The 26018-nt window shown below is 35.4% G+C and overlaps 2 protein-coding genes across 5 annotated transcripts in view; one reads left to right on the top strand and one right to left on the bottom strand.

Annotated features, from left to right (window-relative positions):
• Positions 1-20426, bottom strand: part of Mastl (microtubule associated serine/threonine kinase like) — a 31648-nt gene extending 11222 nt beyond the window's left edge. For 2 of the 3 annotated variants that reach the window (XM_027953104.2, XM_071599810.1), the window contains exons 1-9: positions 20187-20426; positions 17599-17736; positions 12822-12961; positions 11956-12044; positions 9084-9190; positions 8841-8991; positions 5454-5626; positions 1940-3082; positions 297-438 (exon numbers count right to left, since the gene is read on the bottom strand). In XM_027953104.2, the coding sequence (XP_027808905.2) occupies positions 297-438; positions 1940-3082; positions 5454-5626; positions 8841-8991; positions 9084-9190; positions 11956-12044; positions 12822-12961; positions 17599-17736; positions 20187-20369 (2266 nt within the window). In that variant the 5' untranslated portion in view covers positions 20370-20426. The remainder of the gene's footprint in view (positions 1-296; positions 439-1939; positions 3083-5453; positions 5627-8840; positions 8992-9083; positions 9191-11955; positions 12045-12821; positions 12962-17598; positions 17737-20186) is intronic. The other variant, XM_027953105.2, reaches the window with a different exon arrangement.
• Positions 20427-21276: 850 nt separating this feature from the next.
• Yme1l1 (YME1 like 1 ATPase) overlaps positions 21277-26018 on the top strand; it is a 46845-nt gene continuing 42103 nt past the window's right edge. For both annotated transcript variants that reach the window (XM_027953095.2, XM_027953094.3), the window contains exon 1: positions 21277-21480. In XM_027953095.2, coding sequence (XP_027808896.1) covers positions 21448-21480 — 33 coding nt within the window. In that variant the 5' untranslated portion in view covers positions 21277-21447. The remainder of the gene's footprint in view (positions 21481-26018) is intronic.

Genomic DNA, 26018 nt, shown 5'->3' with positions numbered 1-26018 from the left:
TAATTCTCACTACTTGGGAGACTAAGGCAGGAGGATCGTAAGTTTGAGGCCAGTGTACGCAATTTATTGAGACCCTGTCTCAAAATAAACAAGGGCTGGGGATGAAGCACTTGCATAGAATGCTCAAGTTCAATCCCCAGTACTGTAATTAAAAAAAAAAAAAAAAAGTATTAGCTGAGTATATTTTCTTTTACTTTAAGTTAGTAAGGTAAGTGTCAAATTTAAAATAATTTTTACCTTAAAAGATAAATGTAGTGATAGATCATGATTCAAAACCCAAGACATACAAGTCTTACCATGGGCTGTGCTCAATAACAGCTCAGGTGCCAGGTAGTCTGGGGTTCCTAGAATTCGGCCATCATCCATTGGGGCTGCCCCTCTTCTCACACTTTTTGGAGTTCGGTATGAAGTTCCTGATTTGATCTGATTTGGGGTCTGCTAATTCAAAAGGATTTTAAGAGACAACAAATAAATCTTAATTCTTTTTACCAAAAGTAAAGTACTAAAATTAAAAAAAGCTAGATCATGGACTGGAGGTATATAAGATACACTCAATGGATTCACAACTAGTTGTAATTATGAAAAAGTCCTTACATGTAATGAAATTCAGTAGCTTAGATAACATCAATTATTTTGTTAATATCTGGATACACAAGCAACAATGAAAAAGTGCACAATTCTTCTTCTTTTTTTTTTGTACCAGGGATTGAACTTAGAGGCACTTAATCACTGAGCTATATTCCCAGCCCTTTTTAATTTTGAGATAGGGTCTTGCTAAATTGGTTAGGGCCTCGCTAAGTTGCTGAGGCTGGTTTTGAACTCTTGATCCTCCTGCCTCAGTCTCCTGAGCTGCTAGGATTACAGGTTTGCGCCATAGTGCCTGGCAAGAAAAAAATTTTGACAGCATGGATAAACATTGCTTAGGAAGATTTACTGAGAAAAGTTGTTGCTGACAAATGATTGAATTATTAGGACAATATGTGATAAACTAAATATAAACAAATTCCTGTACTCAATGGCATTTAAAAGATTTTAAGAAAATTGTCTAACAATCTTTTGAGTCCAGGAGGACCAGTACTGCAAACAATTGGAAAAATAGGCTCTGAGGTTGAGGCACTTCTAAGTCCTAAGTAAGTTCTAGTTTTATAACTTAAATTCAGAGTTCATGCTTTTTATATTATGATGTCCTTCCAAAGGAAGAAAAAATATAAAGCTTTTGGTTTAAAAGGTAAGGTTTAGAAAATAAGCACAATTTGTTGTTATTTTTATTTACTTATTTATTGTTTCCAGGGATTGAACCCAGGGGCATTTAACCACTGAGCCACTTCCCCAGCCCTTTTTTATATTTCATTGAGAGACAGAATCTCACTGAGTTGCTTAGGGCCTGGCTAAGTTGCTAAGGCTGGTCTTGAACTTGTGATCCTCCTGCCTCACCCTCCTGAGCTGCTGGGATTACAAGCATGAGCCACAGCACCTGGATTGTTATTTTAATTATATATATTTTAACTTTTTTTCTATAATGAGATCATCTAAATGTGTCCTTGGAAGACACTAGGTTAACAGTAGATTTTAATTTGTCAGGATTAACCCAACTACTATATATAAAACCACAAAGCTCTATTAATAAAGGAAGAAAGAAGAAAGTAGACTTTAATTTTGTATTGTATAGTATTGCTGAGATCAAGTAAAAATGTGATTATATTTGCTTAGAAAAGTATATTGTGCTATACAAATGAAAGATACTATTGTTAGTAATAAACTGTTACTACAGTTTTACCATTCTGCAAGAAAACTTCCAACAATTCATAGATTCTCAATAAGGAGAATGAAACTATACAGTTAATTAATATCTTATAGTCTAGCTGAGAGGTGAATGTCTTTCTTAATAATTTACTTTTCTAAAATTCAAAGAACAAATTATTAAAAAGCTGTAATGTACCTGATATGACATATAGGATGTTCCTTTTTGAGTAGGGGTGACAGCCATGGGATCTGAGCCAGTATAACCACATGAAATATCCATTGCATCTAAAGAAGTGATGCTCATCTTGGATGGTTCTGAATTATTGGATGCATTAATATGACTATTAAAACTTCGAAAAACTACGGCATTTCTTTTACAAAGAGTTAAGGTCTTCAACACATCTGAAGAAGGAGCTAATATTTTTTGGTTATTGTCTTGGATAACAGGGTTCTCATCTTCTTTTGGCAAGGTATTTTCTTGGCAGTTTGGTGATACAATAAGTAGATCTTCAATATTTGATTCTTCAAAAGAGGATTCCTTAATACTTTTATCTGGATCTAAGGATTGTCTTTCTAATGAACTTTCCATGATAGAACTTCCAGGAAAAGACAAATCTGAGTCCATATTAATACTTTTGGGAGCTCTATCATCATCAGAGCATAGAAAATTAGAATTTAAGTAGTCCTTATTAGTCTTTTCACAATCTTCCTCTAGTTCACACATAAGGTTTTTTGCTATCGTTGGTATAGGTAATTTTTCTGGTGTTTGTTGTTTATCAGTAAAATAATCGACAATGTTTTCCTTATTAGCACAGTCATTTTGCTGACTTCTGTGCACTGATAACTTCAAATTCTGAACTTCAGCTGTTAAGCCTGAATTTTGATTTGTGTTACAATTTATCATTTCATTACTATGGTTATACTCCCCACAATTTTTTTTATTTTGTATAATTTCCTGACAAGGACTAGAGTCAACCAACTCAATTTTTCTTTTTAAACTTCTTTTCCCAAGGTGCTCTTCAGATACATCACTAGAATTTACAGTCCACTGCTTTGACTCATGGAAACTAGACTGTCTTGTGTCAGTGGCCATATTTACATTAATTACATCCAGTTCTGTTGCTTCCCAAGAAACTTCCCCAGAGAAGCATTTTTTAGCAAGATTTACACAAGAGCTTCCAGTGGCAGGAATGGCACTGGGGTTGTGAATGGGAGAAAGGGCTAACTCAAGATCCTTTTTATGGAAACTTTTGGTCTCAACAGCATTTGCAGATTTTGCACATAACTTGTCAACTGTACTCCAACTCATCATTGTAGAGCCCGATGCTTCATCACTTTCCTGAGAGGAAGAGAAATACTTTTTTTAGTTATATAAAGCTGAGAATCTTTTTTTGGGGGGGGTGGGAGGCTATCAGGGATTGAACTCAGGGGCACTCGACCACTGAGCCACACCCCCAGCCCTATTTTATATTTTATTTAGAGATGGGGTCTCATTGCGTTGCTTAGCACCTTGCTTTTGCTGAGGGTGGCTTTGAACTCCTCTCTACCTTCTGGCCATCTAGGTGTGATAGATAACTCCATAAAATATAATGCTACCTATTCTCACTAAAACAAAAGAACAATAATCACAGAGAATTAAAAAGAAATATAAGCACATAGAGCATAAGTTTATGCACATTATTTTGAATGAAACATAATCTGAAATCTAAGTCAATTATCCTTTATTATATAGGTTGATAGTATACTACATATTATTATGGGTAACATACTTAGGCAAATTTCGACATTATGTATATATGTTTTGTAGTAGGGGTATATGAATGATTCTGTTTCAAAGTACAAAATGCCTAGGGCTTGAAAATTAAACAATAAAAAATTAAATAGCAAAAACATTGTTACTATAAACATGTACCACTTCACATGAGTAATAATGCCAAAAATAGCAGGAATTAAAATCTACTGTCAATATGAGGAATTGATGATAATTGATAACAAAATGCTTTTCTCAAAACTGAATTCCAACTATCTGCAAGTGCTCATGTATACTCAAGAGCTTTGTATGTAATATGGCAAAATAATTCATGGTGACAAGGATTTTTTTATAAGATTACTCCATTAGAGTGATGCTTTTTATTTATTATTTATTTATTTATTTTAGTTGTAGATGGACACAATACCTTTATTTAATTTATTTATTTATATGTGGTGCTGAGGATTGAACCCAGTGCCTCACATGTGCCAGTCAAGTGCTCTACTACTGAGCCACAACCCCAACCCACCATTAGAATAATTTTTTAGTAAACTCTTATATTGCCTATTTTTGAAGTACAAATATCAAACTTTAATAACTATTATTATCTTACTTAATAAGGAGGATCATTTAGTTCCAACCAAAAAGGAAATTCCTGAATTATAATTCACTGATCTCACAGCACAGAAAAAGATGTATTTAGGGATCAGTACAAGGTTATCAGAGTTCCTTACAGTCCATTATCACTCCTCTGATCACAACTTGAGAAGCACTACTATAATCTAACCTTTGTGTTCCTCAGGAATGCAGAAGTGGGAGGAAAGAAAGGAAAGCTGTATATGTGTATCCTATAGCATATATTATTTATAGCACAGCCTATAAAGAGAGGAGAAAAAATTTACTGAGAATAAAAAGCAAATACATATAAATCCAAATTATTTATTTTATCAAATGGAAGGTTTATTCTAATCTAACATTATTTATCAGCATTCTATGAAGATATTATTATACTTTTACATTTTAGTTCCTATCTCTTTTAGTACCTATAGCTTTAAAAACTTAATAAAATAAGAGCAAAGTGAGGCTCAAGCAGAGAGCACTCTCTAGAGAGAGACAGGGACATCTCCAATCAGAGAATGACAAGGAGACAATGCTGTTTCCATATTTATTACTGTTTCTAGCTTTAATAACCTTCTTTTGGTGGGGAGGGGTACTGGAGATTGAACTCAGAGACACTTGACCACATAGCCACATCCCCAGCCCTATTTTGTATTTTATTTAGAGACAGGGTCTCACTGAGTTGCTTAGGGCCTTGCTAAATTGCTGAACTTTGAACTCAAAATCCTCCTTGTCTCAGCCTCCCAAGCCACTGGGGTTACAGTCATATGCCACCATGCCTGGCTTAATAACTTTTTTAAAAGGCAAAAACAATACATAGATTAAGTAAATTAATTTTAACAAAATCCACTCATTTGGCGAGCAGTCTCCTCAGAATAGATACTTTTAAGGGCATACCCATATTACCTTTGTGGTATATAAGCTATTTCTAAAGAGTTACCATTCCTTTAAGTGAGAAATTGGTGGGAAAAAGTATAGAGGGAGGTACATGGAGTTCTAAAGATTAGAAGCAAACACACACAACAAAAAACTCAATATGCTGGTGTGTGTATCATGGTTGGGAATTAAAAAGAAAAGTCCATCTAGATTCCTAGAAGCATTTACTATCAGTCTACTATAATTATTTAATTACTATATTTTAAGCAAGAGCAGTTTCCCAACAGAATGAGAAATGAAATATTTCAAAAGAATTGGTAACAAATGAAGAATTTTTGATAATACCTTGAGTGCCATTCATGAAACAATTTCATTTCCTTATAGGGTTTATATGAAAAGCTACGGTGTCTTTCTCATTCATTTGATATACACATTTGGTTTTGAGTAAAATAAATGTTTTCCTAACCTGGGAATCCTTTTCCCATTTGGGACTGCTGTGACACTCTGATTCCACACTGGATACAAAGGTGTGGGATTGACTACTGGCACTAGATGTAGCCAGTCTTTTCCTAGACTGGAGCAGATTTGAAGTTAGACATTTCACAGGAACTCCTGGGTTGGAGGCAAATGTTTCAAGACCTGTAGGAAAAAGTAAATATTGAAACTTATGTCAAAGCTTTCTTAATTCCTCACTGAACCTGAATCTTTACAGACAACTGTATTAGACACTGCATATCAGGACTGTTTCTTTGTAAATACTATCAAGTCTACAAGGATGCCTATAGGTGGTTGGGGCATGATTCTCATTATAGATTCATAAATTGTTACAAAGTACTGCTCACAAAGAGAATACAAAACAAAATCCCCTTAACATTTGTAAAGTTAGAATCAAGATAAGGGATTCTTACAATTAGAAAGGGAATCCATTTTGAGTTACTAATAATTCTGGATAAAGGAGCCTATATATTTTTTTTAGTATTTTTTCAGTTGTAGATGGACACAATATCTTTATTATTTATTTGTTTGTTTGTTTATTTATTTATTTAATGTGGTGCTGAGGAATAAACCCAGGGCTTCACGTGTGGGAGGCAAGCACTTTACCATTAAGCCACAATTCCAGCCCCAAGGAGCATTATTGATATACTATATCAGCTGTGCTATGATAAGGTTAGAATGTGACTCAGTTTAATGTGTACTTAATTAAAACTATAGCTTTATTGTAATGTTAAGATTTATGTGCTTATGAGTATGAATTATAGGCATCCTAAGGGATTTTTTTTTCTTTTTCTTTGCAGCATTGGAGATCAAACACAGGGCCTTAAGCATGCTTTAAAAACACTTTACCACTGAGCTACATCCCCACCCCCATATAAGGGGTTTTCTTAATATGACTTGGTAAAGTGGGCTGGGATATAGCTCAGTTGGTAAAGAGCTTGCCTTACATGTACAAGGCCCTGGGTTCAATTCCCAGCACCACAAGAAAAAAAAAAAAAGACTTGGTAAAGCAAATAAGTAATGGTAAAGCAGCTAACAGTGAGCCAACACAGTAAAGTAGCATCATCTATATAGCACCTATTCCTTTAATATATTTAAATAATTCTATAAAATGCTTGTTCCTCAACTAATAGATGTAAGACAATCATGTTTTAACTGAAGATTAGAATATATGGATGAAAGGATTTCATACATATATAAAAAGATGGATATGTCTTGTTTTCTTTCCCCAAAAAAAGGTGAACGTTACTTTAATCTCAAGGAAATTCTTAGGTTTATAGCTTTTTGATCTAATAAGCCTTAGAACTTTAAAACTGGAAGAAGAATTTCAAAGTCTATTTAATCCAAATTTTTTAAAAATATTTTTTTAGATGTTGATGAACCTTTATTTCATTCATTTATTTATATGTGGTGCTGAGAATTGAACCCAGTGCCTCACACATACTAGCCAAGTGCTCTACCACTGGCCACAACCCCAGCCCCCAACTTTGTTTTCCAATACATAAATCCTCTCAATGGAATTCCTGAATTTCACTGAACACTGAACCTGATATATGACTGAAGTGCTCAACACCCTTCCCCCAATAATATAAGAAATTATATTTAATTAATGCCATGTGCATACTGTATATTGCTACTGCATTATTTCTCCATCAATGTTATGATGAGAACATTGCCTACTTTGGAACTTGTGATAGCTCCCAGTTTTTTACAGGTAAAATCCTAGTATTCCTGTAATGACACTTGATCCTTTCCCATCTACCTGCCAAGCTTCTTTTCCATTGTACATAGTTCTCTTTGTCACATATCATATTTAATCCCTATTGTCTGAAGATGAATATACTTCCACATGCATATGCCTTTTGCATATGTACCGTCTATCTGAAATGCCCCCTTTCACCAAACTTGTAGTGAGTGAAGTTATTGCTTCTCTTTCTGGATCCAAGTTGGCCATTACTATGTCTTCACTTAGAACCATTCCAGATTCATTCTACTTAGCACTTGTTACTTCCCCTTCTTGTCTGATTTATTTTATAGGATTGTTCATGTTATTCCTTTATACCTGTACTCACCACAAAACTACAAATTATCTGAGGCCAGGACCTCTCTTACTCATTCTTATACCCACTCAAATGACCAGCACAGTGCCTACCTAGTTTTGACAGATTAAAGAATGACTAGGAAAAATGCAGAATAAGGATATTACATCTGTATATTTCATATTTTAACAGTCTTCTGTTTGTCAAGATATACATTTTTTTTTTTTTAAATTTAGCCATGTAATTTTGGCAGAAGAAATAAGACTCATTACATTTGGAGGACAAATTTAGTGGACAGAAATGTATTTGTAATCAGATTTAGTTTCCACTTACTACTACTGTGTAACTAAATCTTTTTCTTTCTTTCTTTCTTTGGTACTGGAGATTGAACCCAGGGGTTTTCTATCACTGAGTCCTTTTTATTTTTTATTTTGAGAGAAGATCTTATTAAATTGCTGTGGATGGTCACAAATTTGCAATTCTCCTGCCTTAGCTTCCCAAGTTGCTGGGATTACTGTGTGTGCCATCACGCCCAGCCTAAATATTTTCAAATATTAGTTTTCTCATTTGAAAAAAGGAGACATTACTATACATATACTAAATATGTACAGTTTAGTCAAAGGGCAAAATAAAAATGAGCTAAAACCTATGAAAATAACTAATAACTTCAACAAATTTATAACCTAAATAACATGAGTTCAGAGAAGTAAATTATCCACTATCAATAAGTAATAAGGGATGAAGTCAAGTGCTATACAAACATCTGTCCCATTCTCCTCTATTATTTGACATTTGTCTTTTATGTCATGCAAAAAAAATCCTCAAAATTTTAAATTTAAGCTACTTCAAAATCTTTTGGAATTAGCTTATAGAGATAATCAACATGGCAGGTACTATATCTTCGTTTTTTTTTTAAATTTTTTTGGTAGTTGTAGATGGACAGAATGCCCTTATTTTGTTTATTTTTATGTGGTGCTGAGGATCGAACCCAGTGCCTCATGCATGCTAGGTAAACGCTCTGCCACTGAGCTACAGCCCCAGCCCTCTATATCTTCTTTATAAAAGATTTCCACAGACCCAGTTTAGTGAAATTGACGACTACCATAGGTCATTGAAGGATATCTCATTAGCTAGATATTTTATTGTCAACTTAAAAATCATTGCAATCCCTATCAGAAAAGACATTTATGAAATACAGGACAATCCAAATATTTACATTTTAAATTATTAAATTGATATTAGAAATTGAAACATTGGAAAATATTTTTGTGTTTTAAGAGACACTGAATGGAGTAAAGTATCTTTTCTTTTATACTCACATGATTTTAGTAGTTTGCTAGAATAAGGATTAGCCTCCTTTTGATCTATAGACATAGGACAAATTAATCCTTGAGAAAATTGTGATGTTTCAGATAGATGAGTTGAAATGGTATCTATAGAGTCCTGATTTTTTTCTGCAACTGGTGTGAACTATTAAAAAGAGAAAATTAAAGAAACACTAAAAGAGTCATCTTCACAGAAGTGTATATATTATGTTGAGTTTTTTCTTATCAAGTACTTACAAATCTCAAAGAACTGATGAGAGATAATACTTGTCCTGGGGTTCTTGAATAATCTTCTTTAGGTTTAGCCATTGAAGGTGTTGTAAGGATATCCATCATATTGATATCTATGTATGCAAAGGAAAGTATATGAAATTTCTTTAAAATCTTCATTGTCATCGACTAAGTTGATAATAAGAAATACTAGTTAATTAACTGAAATCATTAAAAAGTTGATAGAATACTGTCTTACTCAGGAATGAATATAACATAGAGAAATGACTCAGAATCCTATTAACTTTTTAGGGAATACTCAGTGACTGAAAATGAGTGCTACCCAACTAGCAAGAAAATGATCTTTTGGTAAATCAAATATTGGAAAAGGAGGTAGTAAGGAATTAATACAAATATGGGCCTCTCATGTTAACAAATATGTCTTAAGCTTAGGTCAAGATAGAAATTCATCTCTATTATTAACGTGTTTCAATACATACTATTTCAAAATAATTGAACATTGACACATAACACCATATTATTTTCTTAGATATCAAAAATGGTATGAGAAGTCTAACGTTCTGTATATGGCATAAGACTTAAAAAAAGTAGACTTAAATTCTGAACTTAAAATTTAATTTACACCTCACACTGATGAAGTAATAAAAGCCAATAGGTGTCAGGTATGGTGGCATATGTCTATAATCCCAGCAACAGGATGATCTTGAGTTCAAACCCAGCCTCAGCAAGGTGAGGTGCTAAGCAACTCAGTGAGTCCCTGTCTCTAAATAAAATACAAAATAGGGCTGGGGATGTGGGATGTGGCTCAGTGGTCAAGTGACCCTGAGTTTAATCCCAGGACCAAAAAGGGGAAAAAAAAATCCAATAGGTAATAGTAATTAATCTTAAAGGATATTTTATTAAAAAAATCAGAGTCATATGATATAAAAATAATTTAAATTTCTGATAATATCATCCTACTACAAATTTTTCCTCATTCATATTTTCCAATGATTATCTGAATTCCTTGGAGTTAGATTTGTTTCACAATTCAAAATGTTTAGATTTAAGAAAACTAATGGGATGAATGTACTTTATAGTATGGAATATCCTTATTGACATCTCATATAAGCAACTGTAATGAAATATCATTTCTGCAGCAAAATGTATGAATAATCACATGAAGCAGAATTAAGAAAGAATACAAATAGCCTCATATAAGCTGAAGTCAGTTTTTACCAAACTTAGGAAAAACTGAAAGGTATTCACAACTGTTTGAAAATTATAAAAAGAATTATAGCACTACATATATTCTCAAATAGTTATAATTCCAGGGTTTATAATTCATAAGCTCAATTTTAGGTTACTGTTAATTTATTTAAAAAAATGCCTTTCCATCTTTCTAACCTTCTGCAGTGCATGTGTGTTGTTGGGGACTGAACCCAGAGCCTCATACATGATAGGAAAATGCTCTACTACTGAGCTATATACCCTCAGCCCACTTTATGCTTCTTAATAGTGAATACAATGTTTCCAAGATGACAATCTATCATCTATCCATGTTTCTGTGATGAAATTAAGTGACTTCTTATTTATATCCATTGGAAACAATGCTGCTACAAATAATTTTATTTGCATATATTTTGTTCTCTTGAATAATTTCCTTATAAATTCTAAAACATAAGATCAAAAAGAATTAAAACCATTTTTAAAAAAATATTTACAGCATTTCTTTAGAAAGCACTATGCTAATTTATAATGCCCATCAAAAAACTGTTTTTGTAGTCTCATTAACTAGATCATCAGTATTCCTTTTTGATATATACTTAATAGTGTAAGATGGTTCATTTTTTAAAAACATTTTTAGTTGTAGATGACACAATACCTTTATTTTTATTTATTTTATTTTTATGTGGTGCTGAGGATCGAACCCAGTGCCTCTCTCATGCTAGGCAAGAGCTCCACCAATGAGGTACAACCCCAAAGCAGATGGTTAAACCTTTTTTTTTTAAACATTCATTTTTTTTAGTTGTAGTTGGACACAATACCTTTATTTTATTTATTTATTTTTATGTGGTGCCACGGATAGAACGCAGGGCCTTGCACGTGCTCATGTTAACAAATATGCTAGGCAAGTACTCTACTGCTGAGCCACAACGCCATCCCTGATGGTTAATTTTATAATTAACATTTATTAAATCACTACTTGAAATGAACATATTTTCATATACATAAATATGTGTGAATTATGTGTTCATTTTCTTTGCTCCTGTGTTTATCACTTAGTGATGGCCATAAATATTTGAATTAGTTTTCAGCTATTATTAATACGTCATTATATTTTAATAGTTTAGTCATTTTATTGATGCTTAAGTGTAAGGACCAGTTTCAGCAGGGAGAAAATTCAGAAGAGCAGAAATTCTGAGTTCCTTTTGAACATCAAAGGCTTTTCAAGGACCTAATAATCACATGGGCTGGGGTTGTAGTTCAGTGGTAGAGCACTTGCCTAGGATGTGTGAGACCCTGGCTTTGACCCTCAACACCACATAAAAATAAAAAAATAAACTAAAGGTATTGTGTCCATCTATAACTAAAAGAAAAAAAAAAAAAAAAAGAAGAAGAATCATGCCCATTTTTCATTTTTTTTTTCTTTGGTGTTTGGAATTGAATCCAGGGTTTCACACATGTTAGCATGTACTCTACCACTGAGCTGCCCACCAAGGTTTTCATTTGCTATGGGAAAAAAAAAACAAAACACTATTACATTTTTCTAGCCTATTTTAGAAAAAATAACCATCAATTTTATTTGATGTAAATGAACAAAGAAAACAGTGTAAGTTAATGTCTCTAAATTTTATTGGACTTTTAAAAAGACACATTTACCTGTTATTTTTCTTACCTCTATTCAGAGTCACTTTGGAGAGGCCAAAATCTGTCAGTTTAATATGACCCTCATTAGAAATAAGCATATTATCTGGTTTCAAATCCCTGCACATACAAAAGGCACAGTGGATAACTTTAAAAGAAAGAGTTTTGATGTTAGAATGTCCAGGGTAAAAAGAGAGAGAGAGAGAGAAAAAGAGAGTATTTGTTAAGAAGAGGCAAGTGTTATTTATTTCCTTTACAATAAAGGCACTCATTGGTAGTTTTGAAAAGTACAGAAAACAACTCTGAAAAGCAAAAACACCTTTTTTGTATATTTGAATCTACAAAAAATGTTAAGTGATTGTAACTAGATTATCTTTGTCATTATCAATTAATACAAATAATCTCATTAAATAAAATCAACCTCAAGTCATTCAAAGTACATCTCTCTCTTTAAATGAGGTAAAATTATGCTTTAACAGAGCAGAGTCACATAATCATTCTTTGTACAGAGGAAAACAGTATAAAACAGCAAGGATCACAATATAGCATGTTATGGTAGGAACAGAAAAGGATTCAATATTCCTCATATTAAAATGCTATCTATGTTCATGTTGAAAACTATAAAAACATAGGAAGGTAAAACAAGAGTTAATGGAATTTGTAAACTCGTATGAGATGCTACTAAACTTTATATAACCTGGAAATATGGGCAGGTGGTTACTACAAATATTTGAGAGTCAAACTTTTTTTATTTCTTTTGAAATATAGATTTCATTATGTTGCCCAGGCAAGCCTCAAACTTGTAATCTTCTGCCTCAGTCTCGAGATTGTAACCTCTGGTACATAATTTGATTACCTGTATTTTTAATAATAGTTTAGAGAAAAGGTGATCTTTACCTGTGGATGATTCCATGTCTATGAAGGTAGTCTAGTGCCAATGCTACTTCAGAAATATATTTCACAGCCATCTCTTCATCAAAATAACCATATATATGTAGGAGAGACTTTACATCTCCACCAATAAGATACTCCATTACCTATCAAAAGGAATTTAATGTTGTGGAATAAAAACAATATAATTTAAAAATAAAGTATTTGGGCATTACAGTCATATATTTTAAGCATGATTCTATTAACAAAACATTTTCTTTTTTTGTTTTCCTTTTAAATTTTTTGCAGTGCTGGGGATTGAAGTCAGGGCATTCTACAAAAAGGCAAATGCTCTACTATTAAGCTACAACGCCAGCCCTTAAAACACATTTTCCTATTATGACTCATTATATATTAACACCAGGCTTGCACATGTTACTATATAATTTTTTTTTTAAAGAGAGAGAGAGAACTTTTTAATATTTATTTTTTAGTTTGTTTTCGGCGGACACAACATCTTTGTTTGTATGTGGTGCTGAGGATCGAACCGGGGCCGCACGTATGCTAGGTGAGCGCGCTACCGCTTGAGCCACATCCCCAGCCCACTATATAATTTTTAATTAAAATCTAAACTGGTTAATTTGAACAAAATCCAGACTTACAGAAAAATTCGAAGACTATTAGAATATTTTCATATATTATTTATCTAGTTTTATATGGAAAATATTCTAATATTCTTCATAATGTATATAAAATAAAATTTCAGTATATTATATATTAATATTTTATAGACTAAAAACAGTTAATATAATCAACATAAGCGTTTTTATACATGCATGTAAATGTTTAGACTAAACCATTTAATTAAAAAAAATCAATGACAACATTACCAAATATGTATTATATATATATATTTTTAAAAAATATTTATTCATTTTTTTTTTTAGTTATAGTTGGACACAATATCTCCATCTCACTTGTTTATTTTTATGTGGTGCTGAAGATCAAACCTAGGGCCTCACACTTGCTAGGCTAGTGCTCTACCGCTGAGCCACAACCCCAGCCTATATATATATATATATATATATATATATATATATATATATATATTTTTTTTTTTTTTTTAGTGACAGGATCCTGCTATGTTGTCCAGGTTTGTCTTCCAACTCCAGGTTCAAGAGATCCTTCTGAGGTGGGTGTGGTGGCACATGCCTGTAATCTAACAACTCAGGAGGCTGAGGCAGGAAGATCACAAGTTTGAGGCCAGCCTCATCAATTTAGTGAGGCCTTAAGCAACTTAGCAAGGCTATGTATCAAAATAAAATCTATAAAAAAGAACAGAATATGCAGCTCAGTGCCCCTGGATTCAATCCCCAGCACCAAAAAGAGAGAGATCTTTTTGCCTCAAACTGCCAAGTAGCTGGAACTAAACACATGTACTACTACATCCAGCCAATGTGTAATTTAAAAATTTTTCCTGAAAAATTCAAGAATAAAGTTGAAAAGCTCATGACCTGTTACCATTAAATTTCTTATCATGTATCTCTAAGTAAGATATCATGATGTAACTAGAGTACAATACTTTTTTTTTTTTTTTTTTTTTTTGGTACTGGGGATTGAACTCAGGGGCACTCAACCACTGAGCCACATGCCCAGCCCTTTTTTGTATTTTATTTAGAGATAGGGTCTCACTGAGCTGCTTAGCGCCTTGCTTTTTGCTGAGGCTGGCTTTGAACTCATGGTCCTCCTACCTCAGCCTCCTGAGCCACTGGGATTACAGGCATGTGCCACCATGCCCAGTTTACAGTATAATACATTCAATGAATTTCATACCAATATAATCCTATTATCTAACATATAATCCACACTGAAATTTCTCTGACCATTATAATATTGTCTTTTATTAGCATCTTTCCTCACTTCCATTTTCAAGCCAGGACCATGCAGGGCTTTAGTTTTTATATTCAATCTGGCAGTTTTTCAGCCTTCATTTTGTTGGATAAAAACATTTTTAAAGAATATTTGTATGATACATTTTTTTTTAAGAATACAGATCTCCTTGAATTTGGGGTTATCTGATTATTTCTTCATGATTTGATTCAGGTTATACATTTTTTTTTTTTTTTTTTTGGTACCAGGAATTTTACCCAAAGATGCATTACCAATTAGACACATTCCCAGCTCTTTTTATTCTTTTCAGCAGGGTCTTGCTAAGTTGCTTAGGTCCTCACTAAGTTGCTGAGGATGGCTTTGAACTTAAGATTCAACTACCTCAGCCTCTGTAGCCACTGGGATTACAGGCATATACCACCATGCCCAGCCAGGTTATGTATTTTTGACAAAAATATTACAAAGTATGCTGAATCTTTCTCAGTTATTTCCACCAGATGAGACATATAATGCAAATTTGAGAGAGGTTTGTATTCTCTTCCTGTTTTTGTTTTTTTTTTTTTGTAGTACTTGGGATGGAATGCAGGGTCTCAAAAATGCATGCTATAGGCAAGTGTTTTACCACTAAGCTACATTCCCAGCCCTCTGCATTTCTAATAAGATTCCAGATGATGCTGATGCTGCTTGTCTGTGGACTATATTTGGAGTATCAAGGATCTAAACCCATGGTGAAGTTAGGTAGACAAGATTGGGTTTACAGATAAATAGGATTAAATTTCAAATATAAATAAAAATAGTGGTGGGGATGTAGCTAGTGGTAGAGTATTATCTAGAATGTACAAGCCCTGGGTTCCATCTTTAGCAATTACTCCCCACCCACCCCTCCCTTCAAAAAAGGAAAGAAAAATATTATAGTCGTTTACTTCTACTATTTCTAGGACATAACCTTTGGAAAAAAATCTACCAAGTTGAGCGATTCTTGGACCTGCTCTTTCACTCACTGTTGGATTTGGTTTCAGGAAACTCCTGGTTTCACGTAGAGCTAAATTAGAATTGATGTTATAGCCGTAGTCATGGCTTTGGGGAAGGGGGTCATACATACTGCATATGAAACAGTATTTGTAAAGGTATTAGAGGGTCTCAGGAAGAACTAAAGGATTAAATAACCCCTTACCTTCTTTGGATACGGCATAAATGAATGTTCCCTTTATAGTCTGTAAAGTTCCAAATAGTAAATATTTTAGATTTTACAGGACTTTATTGCAACTATTTCAGTCTGCTGTTGTAGTGCAAGAGAAGGCATAGATGTCATGTAAACAAAAGAATGTGGCTAGGTTTTAATAAAACTTTATTTACTCTCTGAATTTCAAATTTCATATAATTTTTTGGGGGGTAGCAGGGATTGAACTCAGGGGCACTCGACCACTGAGCCACATCCCAGCCCTATTTTGTATTTTATTTAGAGACAGGGTCTCACTGAGTTGTTCAGTGCTTGGCTTTTGCTGAGGCTTGTTTTCAACTCGAGATCCACCTGGGATTATAAGCGTGTGTCATTGTGCCTGGCAAGTTCATATAATTTTTTTTAAGATGGACACAATACCTTTATTTTATTTATTTATTTTTGTGTTACTGAGGATCGAACCCAGTGCCTCATGTGTGCTTCAAGTGCTTTACCACTGAGCTACAGCCCCAGCCCTTCATATAATTTTTATATATTGCAAAATGCTATTTTCTTTCCAACCTTTTAAAAATACAAAAATTATTCTTAGTACACATAGTATATATTTTTTCTTTTTGACTCTTGACAATGAATCAATCATTCTAAAAAGATCTCCATCTCCACTCTAAAAAGATCTCTTTGAATCTTATTTCCTGAAGGGTCTCTCTTTAACCTGGCTTTGAAGGTGAATTCCAACACAAATTTGTGTCCTCACTCAAACTCTTTCCCTTTGAATCACCAGGCCTCATCTCCCACACAAAGGAGTTCTTTATAACCAAGTACTGTAATTTACAATTCATTCCAGTTTTGAATAATAAAATAGTTGGAAAATACTAAAACAAATTCATCAATAGTATATTTATTAAAGGAATTATGAAATTTATAATTTTATCAATGGAATTCTATGTTATCATTGAAAATGATGAGGTTACCATTAAGTAGAAAAAGCGTAATTATAGTATTTACACTATGATCACATTTTACCATTCACTAAAGTTGTGGTTTGTCAAAAAATGTTATTTTTCCTGAATTAGTCCTTATGCAAAAAAAAAAGATCTCCCCACAGCTCCAGAAGAGCTTTAAAAAAACTTTCCAAACTTTCTGCCCATCCTAGTAAATCTTTATACCACATTTGACAGCAGTCTAAATATACTTGAAGATTTGCTAAAAGATTAGAGATGGATTAAATTCTCAGGTACCAAAAGAGTTCTGAAATTAGACATCATTTTGAAAACCCACCTAAAGTATTCTTTGGATAGGATTAACATCTAAATCAGTAGACTCTGATAAAGGAGATTACCTCCATGATGTGAGTAGCTCTCTATTAGCTGAAGGTCTTTAAGAGAAAAAAAAAAAAATGATATCTCCAGAGGAAAGGGAATTCTGCCTTCAGAGCTACAACTTCTAACCTTCCTTGGGTCTTTAGGTTAACAACCTACCTTGCAGATTTTGGATTCGTAAGTCCCCATAGTCTTCTGAGCCAACTGCTTAAAATAAATCTTTGTGTCTGTTATGTATGTACACACAAACACGTGCGTGCACGCACACACACACACACACACCCTATTAGGTGTTTTTCTCTGGAGAACTCTAATACAACTGGTAACCTGGCCAAAATCATAAAGCTCTTGAGTGCCAGAATTCATATATGGATGGCTGAGTCCATGAAGAAAAAATGTAAAGCTATTTACTCACCAAATAGACATTGCTTGCTGACTGCAGTGAATAATACAAGTGGACAATGAAAGGACTTTTGCTTAGTGCCAGTGCATCTCTCTCAGCTTGTACCTGATGAGTCATATTTTTATTGATCATATCTGCTTTTTTGACAACCTATAATAGACCACATGACAATAAAAACATTTTATTTTTTATTACAAAGTGTCCTCAAGTTCCAACATTGCCATCATAAAAATGAGACAAAAAAACAGATATCATTCAGACCTCACACTGCCACCAGGAATTGGTGCCAGAAAAGTAGTAAGATGGTCAAACAAACAGCATCAAACCATTATCTTCAACATAGAACTGCTCATCTTGGTATTAAATGGCAAAATTATCACATCCATTTTGAGAAGGAAAAAGAATTAAATAAATGTTCCCTGACTGATCTGCATGTTTACAGAAAAGATTCTGTTCTGTTATTATAAAAAAGTCAAAAGATAGTAATGTTCCTAATTATTCCCCAGATAACCAGGAACTTGGATACAGTATAATAGCACTATACATATATACACATCTCTGTGTGTGTGTGTGTGTGTGTCTTTATTTGTTTATTTATTTTAAACTTCTGATTCTCTGGCAGATAGGAACTGAATCAAAATGTTGGAAGTTTGTTTGTTTGCCTCACTTGAGCAAACTTGAGCAATTTGAGACTGAAAGTATCAAATGCCGTCTTACAGAAAACAACTAATTATATTTTTGAGTTTCAGGGTAATTGTCACAGAAACAAAAGTGTGATCTACATTAAAGTTGGAGCTCTAAACTGAACAGTAAGACACACTGGGATCAATTCTCAATACTATTACCAGGAAAAATGCATTTACCTCGTATTTAATACATCCATTAATACATGATAAATTCTAGCCTTACTGCCTTTCCTTAAGAAAACTAAAGGAAATTGATAAAGGAAGTTTATAACATGATTTCACCTATCATTCTACTGGGTTGGGAACTCTGTGAGGACATGTTTGCTTTGTTCATTACTGTATCCCATATCCCCAAATATTTATTTAACAAATTAATTGCTGCTTCCATTTGAACAATTGATAATGATTGATTACTATGTACTGTAGAAGGAAAAGCAAAAATCTTGGGAACATATAAAGCAAGTAACAATAAATTTCAACATGATGAGTCTGAAAGATCAAAGATTTGAAGGAGAGCAAAAATGAACCTTAACACAAGAATAAGATAGGTGAAGAGTCAGAAGGGTGGAAGAAAAGCACTTAAAGAGGAACAAACATAAACATAAGCTCCAAGGCAAGAAAATACACAGGTTAGGGGGGATAGTCCAATTGGTGTTGCTAGAACTTGGGAATGGAAGGAGGGGTTAGTAAAAAGAATGAAAGGCAGAATTGTGAGTACTAATTAGGAGTTATGATACACAAATGAAGTGGAAGAAAGTTAAATTGACTCAGGTTTCTAGTCCAAAGGAAAGGGGAAATGGAAGTGTTATTAAATGAAGAAGGGAATACAGGAAGTTCAGAGTTTAGACAGTAGGTGGAGGGGATTGTTTAAGATTTGGCAAGTATAATTTGTAGATGAGTGATAGATATTCACTTGGCATTATCTATCAGGAAATTCAAATTTCATCCAGTCTGTTGGATTTTCCGTTCCTTTACCTCCTTCACTCAGTGCTGAAATGTGAATAAACTGAATCCTTGGGAGTGGATGAGAACCAAGAGTGGACAGAATAACTTCAAATACATGTTGAGGGTTTTAAGAATGATATATACTGTTTTAAGAATAAAAGAATCGACTTAGCACACGTTTCAGCTTGCTCTTTAGATGGAAATATATCCTAGACATCCCAATGGAAAGTATGAACAAAAAAAAAATAAGATTTGTTTAATGAGACCTTTTGGTTGTATAAACGGGTCAAAAATCTATATCAAAAAATATAAAATGAAAGCAACTATTACAAACAATAAAAATTCCAACCTTCATCCTGGTAAAGGCCACATTAGTAAAAAGGATCCAGAAGATACATAAAATGAATAGATAATACTAATTTTAACAATTTCGTAACAGATTTGAAAACAATGCAGCTTCTTTCTGGTTAGGATCAAATTCTAAATCAGTGGCTACAATTTAATTAAACTGGGACAGAAAAATTTCAGCGTTTCTGTATGTCAAAGCAAACATCAGCAGCTACTTAAAACTTTTTGGATTTAGAAACATGAGTCAAATTCGGATTAGGCATGAATCATGGCTGTAGCTTTAAGTCCGTCTTGTACTAAAGGTCCACTGACCACCTCAATCAAGTCCCTTTTCCTCTGGCCTCAGTGTTCTTATTTGTTGACACTGTCTAGGGCAAAGGGAGTCAAGTTTTGCACTGGGCAATATCTACTAAGATGTGGAGACAAGGGCGGGGAAGGTAGGGCAAAGGCCACCCGCCTGACCAGATCCAAACAGAAGTCAGTTCGCAAGGTTCTGCAGGCTTCAGCAAGCCGGTCCAGACTAATTACTGCAGCAGCCCCGGAGCCTGCCCAAGTCAGAAGGCAGAACAGAGGGCCGCTCGGCTGCACGCCTTCCCTTTCTTTACTCCTCGACTTCCTTACCTTCACTGCATACAACTTGCCGTCTCTCTGTCCCAGGTACACTTTCCCGAAGGCGCCGCGGCTAATGGGCTTCACTATGGTGAAATCCTCAATGGAGGGCGGTCTTGGCACCGGGATCTTATTCACGCATTCTCCTGTCACCGCGCCTCCTTCGTTCTCTTCGCTCCGGGCAGTGGACTCCATCGCTGGACAGCTCAAATAGAGGAGAACAGCCGGCCAGGCGCCACGGCCTTTCCCAGCCGCAACTCCCGCCAACTGGGTTCAAAGTGAGGCTCCGCCCACACCGCACGCTGGCCGTGACGTCACCGCGCCACCGCGCCGAGTCCAAAGCAGCCCCGCTCTGTCACCTCCCTTAACTAAGTACAGTTTCCCAATAGGCGTGAGGTCTGGGCACTGGGAACACTTGAGTTCCGCACAGAAATTTCGAAGGCGGTGACTCACGGCCCGCTGACACATCTTGTTAGGAGGGAGGAGGTTCAAATAGTTCTGGCCAACAGGAAGAGGGACAACTGGGACTTGAATCTGAATTGCGGGATTTGAAAAGATGTCTCCCCGCCTCCCAACGAGTCTGCTACGAACCTGCCCAGGTCTAGTCCAGACCTGCAATTTACCCCTCCCTTCCCGACCTGTTTGGTCTGTTTAAGAAAGCAGTGGCCCGAGATGACGTTCGGAAGCCAGGGAAGCCACCGAACGTGTGAAACCGGATGTGCAGGAAGCGGGTAGCTGACACTGTTACCTGACTTATTAACAAAATGTAATCTTCCTTACGGAAAGAGGCTAAGACCAACAGGAAGAAGTTTAGATTTACTGCAGCCAAAAAACCTCGCAAACCTTCTTAGCAACCTTCAGAACAATACGTTGGATAAGGAAGCTACAGGAAGCCTGAGAAAGGTTCAACAGGGTGCATGTTGTTCCCCCTTATAAAAGTGGGGTGAACCCACGCTACAAACAGCTTAAGGGATTCCGTTCCTTGCCAACATCCAGCAGCTCAGTGCCCGCGGACGTGGTAGCACCTCACGTCTCTGAAAAGGCGGGGCACCGATTTGCCCCGGAAGTACTGTTGCGTTAACGCCTTGCCTTCCGGGGCAGATTGCTGTTGTAGCAGCTGAAGGAAGGGGAGGCCATTTTCCGTTTCTGAGAAGCCTAAGGAGCAAAGGAAGGGAGAGACAGAGGGGGGAAAAAGGGGGGCTCAGCGCCTCCCTGCCGCGCCAAGAACGGAGGACAGTTTCGGCAGGCGGGGGAGGTCGCTGAGGGCCCGGAGATGTTTTCCCTGACGAGCACGGTGCAGCCCCAGGTGAGCCCTACTTTCAGCGTGTTTTTCTGCGGCCCTGCCCGCGGATGTTTTCCAGTTGCCTTCGTGGAATCGGTTTCTGGGAAGCGAACCAAGGGAGGAAAACGATTAGCCCACGCAGAGTCCCGAGGTTGAAAGTGGATCAGGGGATAACGAAGAGAGTAGGACCGGAGACTTGAAGGGCTGACAGCGAAGCATTTGGGTTTGGGGGGGAGAGGCGCGGTATAAGCGTGATGGAGATCGGGGCTTATCGGATTGATTGCGTGGAATTTTCTGGTAGAGAACCCGTCAGGCATTGTCAGGGCCGGACATTCTGGGCTGGGGCCTGGGGAAATGTCTCCTCCTGGATGTAAAAGTAATGTTCTTTCCATCCTTTCCGAGCTCTCTCTTTTTTTCTACTTGCAAGTGAATTTAACCCAAACATTCTATAACAATTTCAATAACTATCATTTTTTTTTCTTTTTGGTCAGAAAGAACTAATAAGTATTCTTTCTTTTCTTTGAGTACTGGGCTTGAACTCAGAGACATTTGACCAAAGAGCTACTTCCCAAGCCTTTTTTATTTGATTCAGGGTTTCGCGAATTTGTTGAGGCTGGCCTCGAATTTGGTTCCTCCTCTGCTTCACCCTCCCGAGTTGCCGGGATTACAGAGGTGATTCATCATGTCCAGTTTATGTATTTTGGTGTAGTTAATTTGCCGTTAAAGTTTTGATTTCAGCCTCATCCTCATATTTTTGTGAAACAAAAGTTAAGCCAGAGGGGGGAGAAAAATTCTAAAGGGTTTTGATCCTCTTTGAAAGATAATCAGTTGTGACAATGTTTGCCCTTTATTCACTTCAAAAAAAATTTTTTTTCTTTTGATGGCAACTTTTTCTCATTAAAGAATACTTTATTAGTTTCTGTAATCACACTCGCTTAGTTGAGACCATACATTTAATAACAGTGTCTTACCCCTTTACAGAGAAAAGAAATAAGCTTAACATTTCTAGACCAACATGACTGTTAATTTCTGAACAATGCCAATTCAACAGGTGAACTGGGATACTTTTTCCAAAGTTGTCAAAAATTCAAATTACGTTTAGAGATGTGTATGTTTATATAAAAAGACCAAGGATAGTAGTATGTTTTGAGTTATATAAAAAGACCAATAATAGCACCAACAGTTTTTCCATTGTATGCAATCATTAAATAAAATTGTACTCTCAGTACACTTCATTAATGCTAATATTTTGATAGATTTCTTTTATTTGTTTATTTATTTGTAGTTATAGATGGACAGAATGCCTTTGTTTATTTTTATGTGGTGCTGAGGATCAAACCCAGTGCCTCACAGATGCTAGGAAAGTGCTCTGCCACTGAACTACAGCCTCAGCCCCACATTTTGATAGATTTACTTTTTCCTTTTCTTTTTTTTTTTCTTTTTCTTTTCTTTTTTGAGAGTGCTCAGAGCTTTGCAGACAAATATTTTTTTTGAGAACATTCAGATTTAAATTTTTTTGGTACCCTTACTTTCTTGTTTCAAGTATATGGTTGTGTTCCTTTGTTTAACTCCTTCCCCCCTTTTTTGTGTGAGTACAGTACTGGCTGAATAATAGAAAATGAAGTGGTTGGTTAGTTATTGGGCAGCAAAAGAACAAAGCAAATGTGGAATTTTATCTTCCTAGTGATATGAAGTAAAGATGATTAGGGGGTTAGCCAGGTGAATAGTGGACAAGATATTTCGAGGTTGAAGGAACAAAAATAAGACTAGGTGGCTAGAGCATTAAAGATTAAGGGAAGGATTGCCAGAGATTAGATTGGAGAGAAGCCTTAAGGCAGTTTAGGGAGTTTGGATTTCATTTTAAGGGAAAACAGTTGAAGGGAACAATTGAAGGTTTTAAAACAATCATGTACACACACACATATGTATATGTATATGTGTGTGTGTGTGTATACACACTTTTTTTTTTTTTTTTGGTACCGGGAATTGAACTCTGGGGCACTCAACCTCTAAGCCACATCCCCAGCCCTGTTTTGTATTTTATTTAGACACAGGGTCTCACTGAGTTGCTTAGGGCCTGAGTTGCTGAGGCTAGATTTGAACTTGCCAACCTCCTGTCTTAGCCTCTGAGCTGCTGGGATTACAGGTGTGCATCATGGTGCCTGGCCTAGATTTTCATTTTTTAATGTATCACTTTGCTGTCTTGCTTATGGAGAATATGAAGTGGCAGGAGTGGAATTATATTGCACCACTTTGGGATAGGGGTGTTGCTCCACTAAAGTTGTGGCAGTGGTTGTAAAAGTAGAGAATGAATTTATGTTGAACAAAGAGTAGAATTTCATGAGAGGTGGTGGAGAGAGATGTTTCTGGTTTGATCAACTGAATACAGGAAGGTCCTATTTGCCAAGATGATAATTTAGGGAGGAGTCCTAACAATTGTTTTTAAAACAGGTCAGACGAGGCCTACAATGCTAAACTTTTTGAAACTAAACTCTTAGTTCACATCAAGAACTCCTGGTTTTGAGGGAATTTATGATTGGCTGGATGGAGAATCGGTGCTATGTGAAGTAGGTAGAGCTGATGAAAGGATTTTGTATGGTGTTGGCTTAACTGGGCTCAAATATAGGACCCTGAAGTATTTATGCTATGTAGGATTATAAACATTTGGAATTCCTAGTTGCTTAGTTGGTTGAATACACTTGAATTTAAATGTTAGAAATAGGGAAGATATAGCTGAGCTCAATCTTTCGTTTTTTTTCCATGCTGAGGATTGAACCCAAGGCTCCCACATGCTAGGCAAGTGCTCTATCACTGGTCTACACTGTATCCCTAAAGTAAGCCTTTTCAAAGAAATAGGCAGATAATATATGTTTTTGTATTTGATTCCTATAGTTAAAAAGAAACTTACTGTTTCTGACTTCAAAAAATAATATTCTTCCAAAAATGCTGAAAGAAAATAAAGATTATCCATAATTTCAAGATACACATTTTAGAATAAATTCCACCCCTTCTCCCCCCCTCTTTATTAATAAGGGAATGCATACTTCAAAAATATTGCTTTACAGTTTGTTTTATTCATGCAGTATCATAACATAAATTTATTTCTGTATCAATAGCTCTGAAATAAGAAGCCTTTTAACTGGAATTTTGAATCAGATACTTTGGTAGACTCTTATACTAATTGTTTGACCTTGGATATGACACTGATCTATCTAAATCCTTGTTGTCTTCATCTATTAAATAGGAGGTATCTTAATCTGTTGCTAAAACTGAATACCTTGAACTAGGTAATTTATATAAAGAATAGAAATTTATTGGTTCATACTTCTAGAGACTGGGACATCCATTTTCAAGGTGCCAGAATCTGGCAACATGGTAGAAGATACCACATGATGAAAGGCATCATGTAAAAGAGAGAAAGAGGAGATAACCCACTACTATGAAAACCTAACACCTTTTGAAGATTCCACCTCTTACTAGTTAAAATGACAATGTGAATTCAGTGTGAATTTTAGAGGGGACAAATATTCAAACCTTAACAAGAAGTTTTATGACTCTTAGGAGGATTAAACTAGATAACTAGAAGACCTGGTATATACTAAGAACCCATTTTGTTTATTCATTTACCCAACAAACATTTATTTAACGCTGTGTGCATTGATGTTACATAGGTATACAGTATTGAATAAAATAGAAAAATGGAATAGGGAAAAGAATCTTGCCATGTGAAATTTACTTTGGTTATAGAATATGGTATAATGAAAAATACTTTTGTGGTTTTTGTCGTCTTCCTGATACATAGCTTCTAAAATTGTTGGGATTTTATGAGTTATTAAAATTCAGGGAAACTTGTTTATCACATCTGCGTTTTTGCTAATAAAATGACTTTAATCTGTAAATAGCCTGAGGATGGGACTAGTCATGGAAAGGCCAAGTGGTTTGAGAGTGTACTTGAATTTCCTCATCTCTGGAGAAGAAGGGTGAGGCTGGAAACTGAGCTCCATTAGCAACTCTTGAACCAGGAAAGTCACCCTATTTTGGGTTGGTGAATGTGTGCATACAATCCATGTAGAGGGGTGTCTCACCTGACTGGGGACAGGAGTCCGTATAGTAGGGACCCTTTTAGACCTTGCTGTGTGTACCTCATCTGGCTATTCATTTATTTTAGAGACTGGTAAACATAAAGTAATTTTTTTTTTCTGAGTTCTGTTAGCCTTTCTAGCAAATGATCACGCCCTGTGACTGGCATCTGAATTGGAGGCAGTGTCATGGGACTGGTCCTTATCTTGTGGCGTCTCTTTAACGTCTCCTGGTAGATAGTGTCAAAGTTGAATTGTTGGGCAGCAAACTGGTGTTGGAAATTGTGTGGTGAATTCTCTAAGAAGAGACAGATTTTTATACAGATAATTAAGTAACTATTTAAAGTGTTAGTGAAAAGTACCAGGAAGAAAAAATAGAATAGAGAACATGGGTGTAAGACATATTTTTGAGGAAAGGTCATTGAAATATTAGGGTGACTAGAGAAAGGACTCCTGAAAAGATGACTTTTGAATAAAGAATTG

This window comes from Marmota flaviventris, chromosome 12, assembly GCF_047511675.1.
Source record: "Marmota flaviventris isolate mMarFla1 chromosome 12, mMarFla1.hap1, whole genome shotgun sequence".
In the NCBI taxonomy this organism is placed as follows: Eukaryota; Metazoa; Chordata; class Mammalia; order Rodentia; family Sciuridae; genus Marmota; species Marmota flaviventris.
This window is presented reverse-complemented; position numbering and strand designations above follow the sequence as displayed.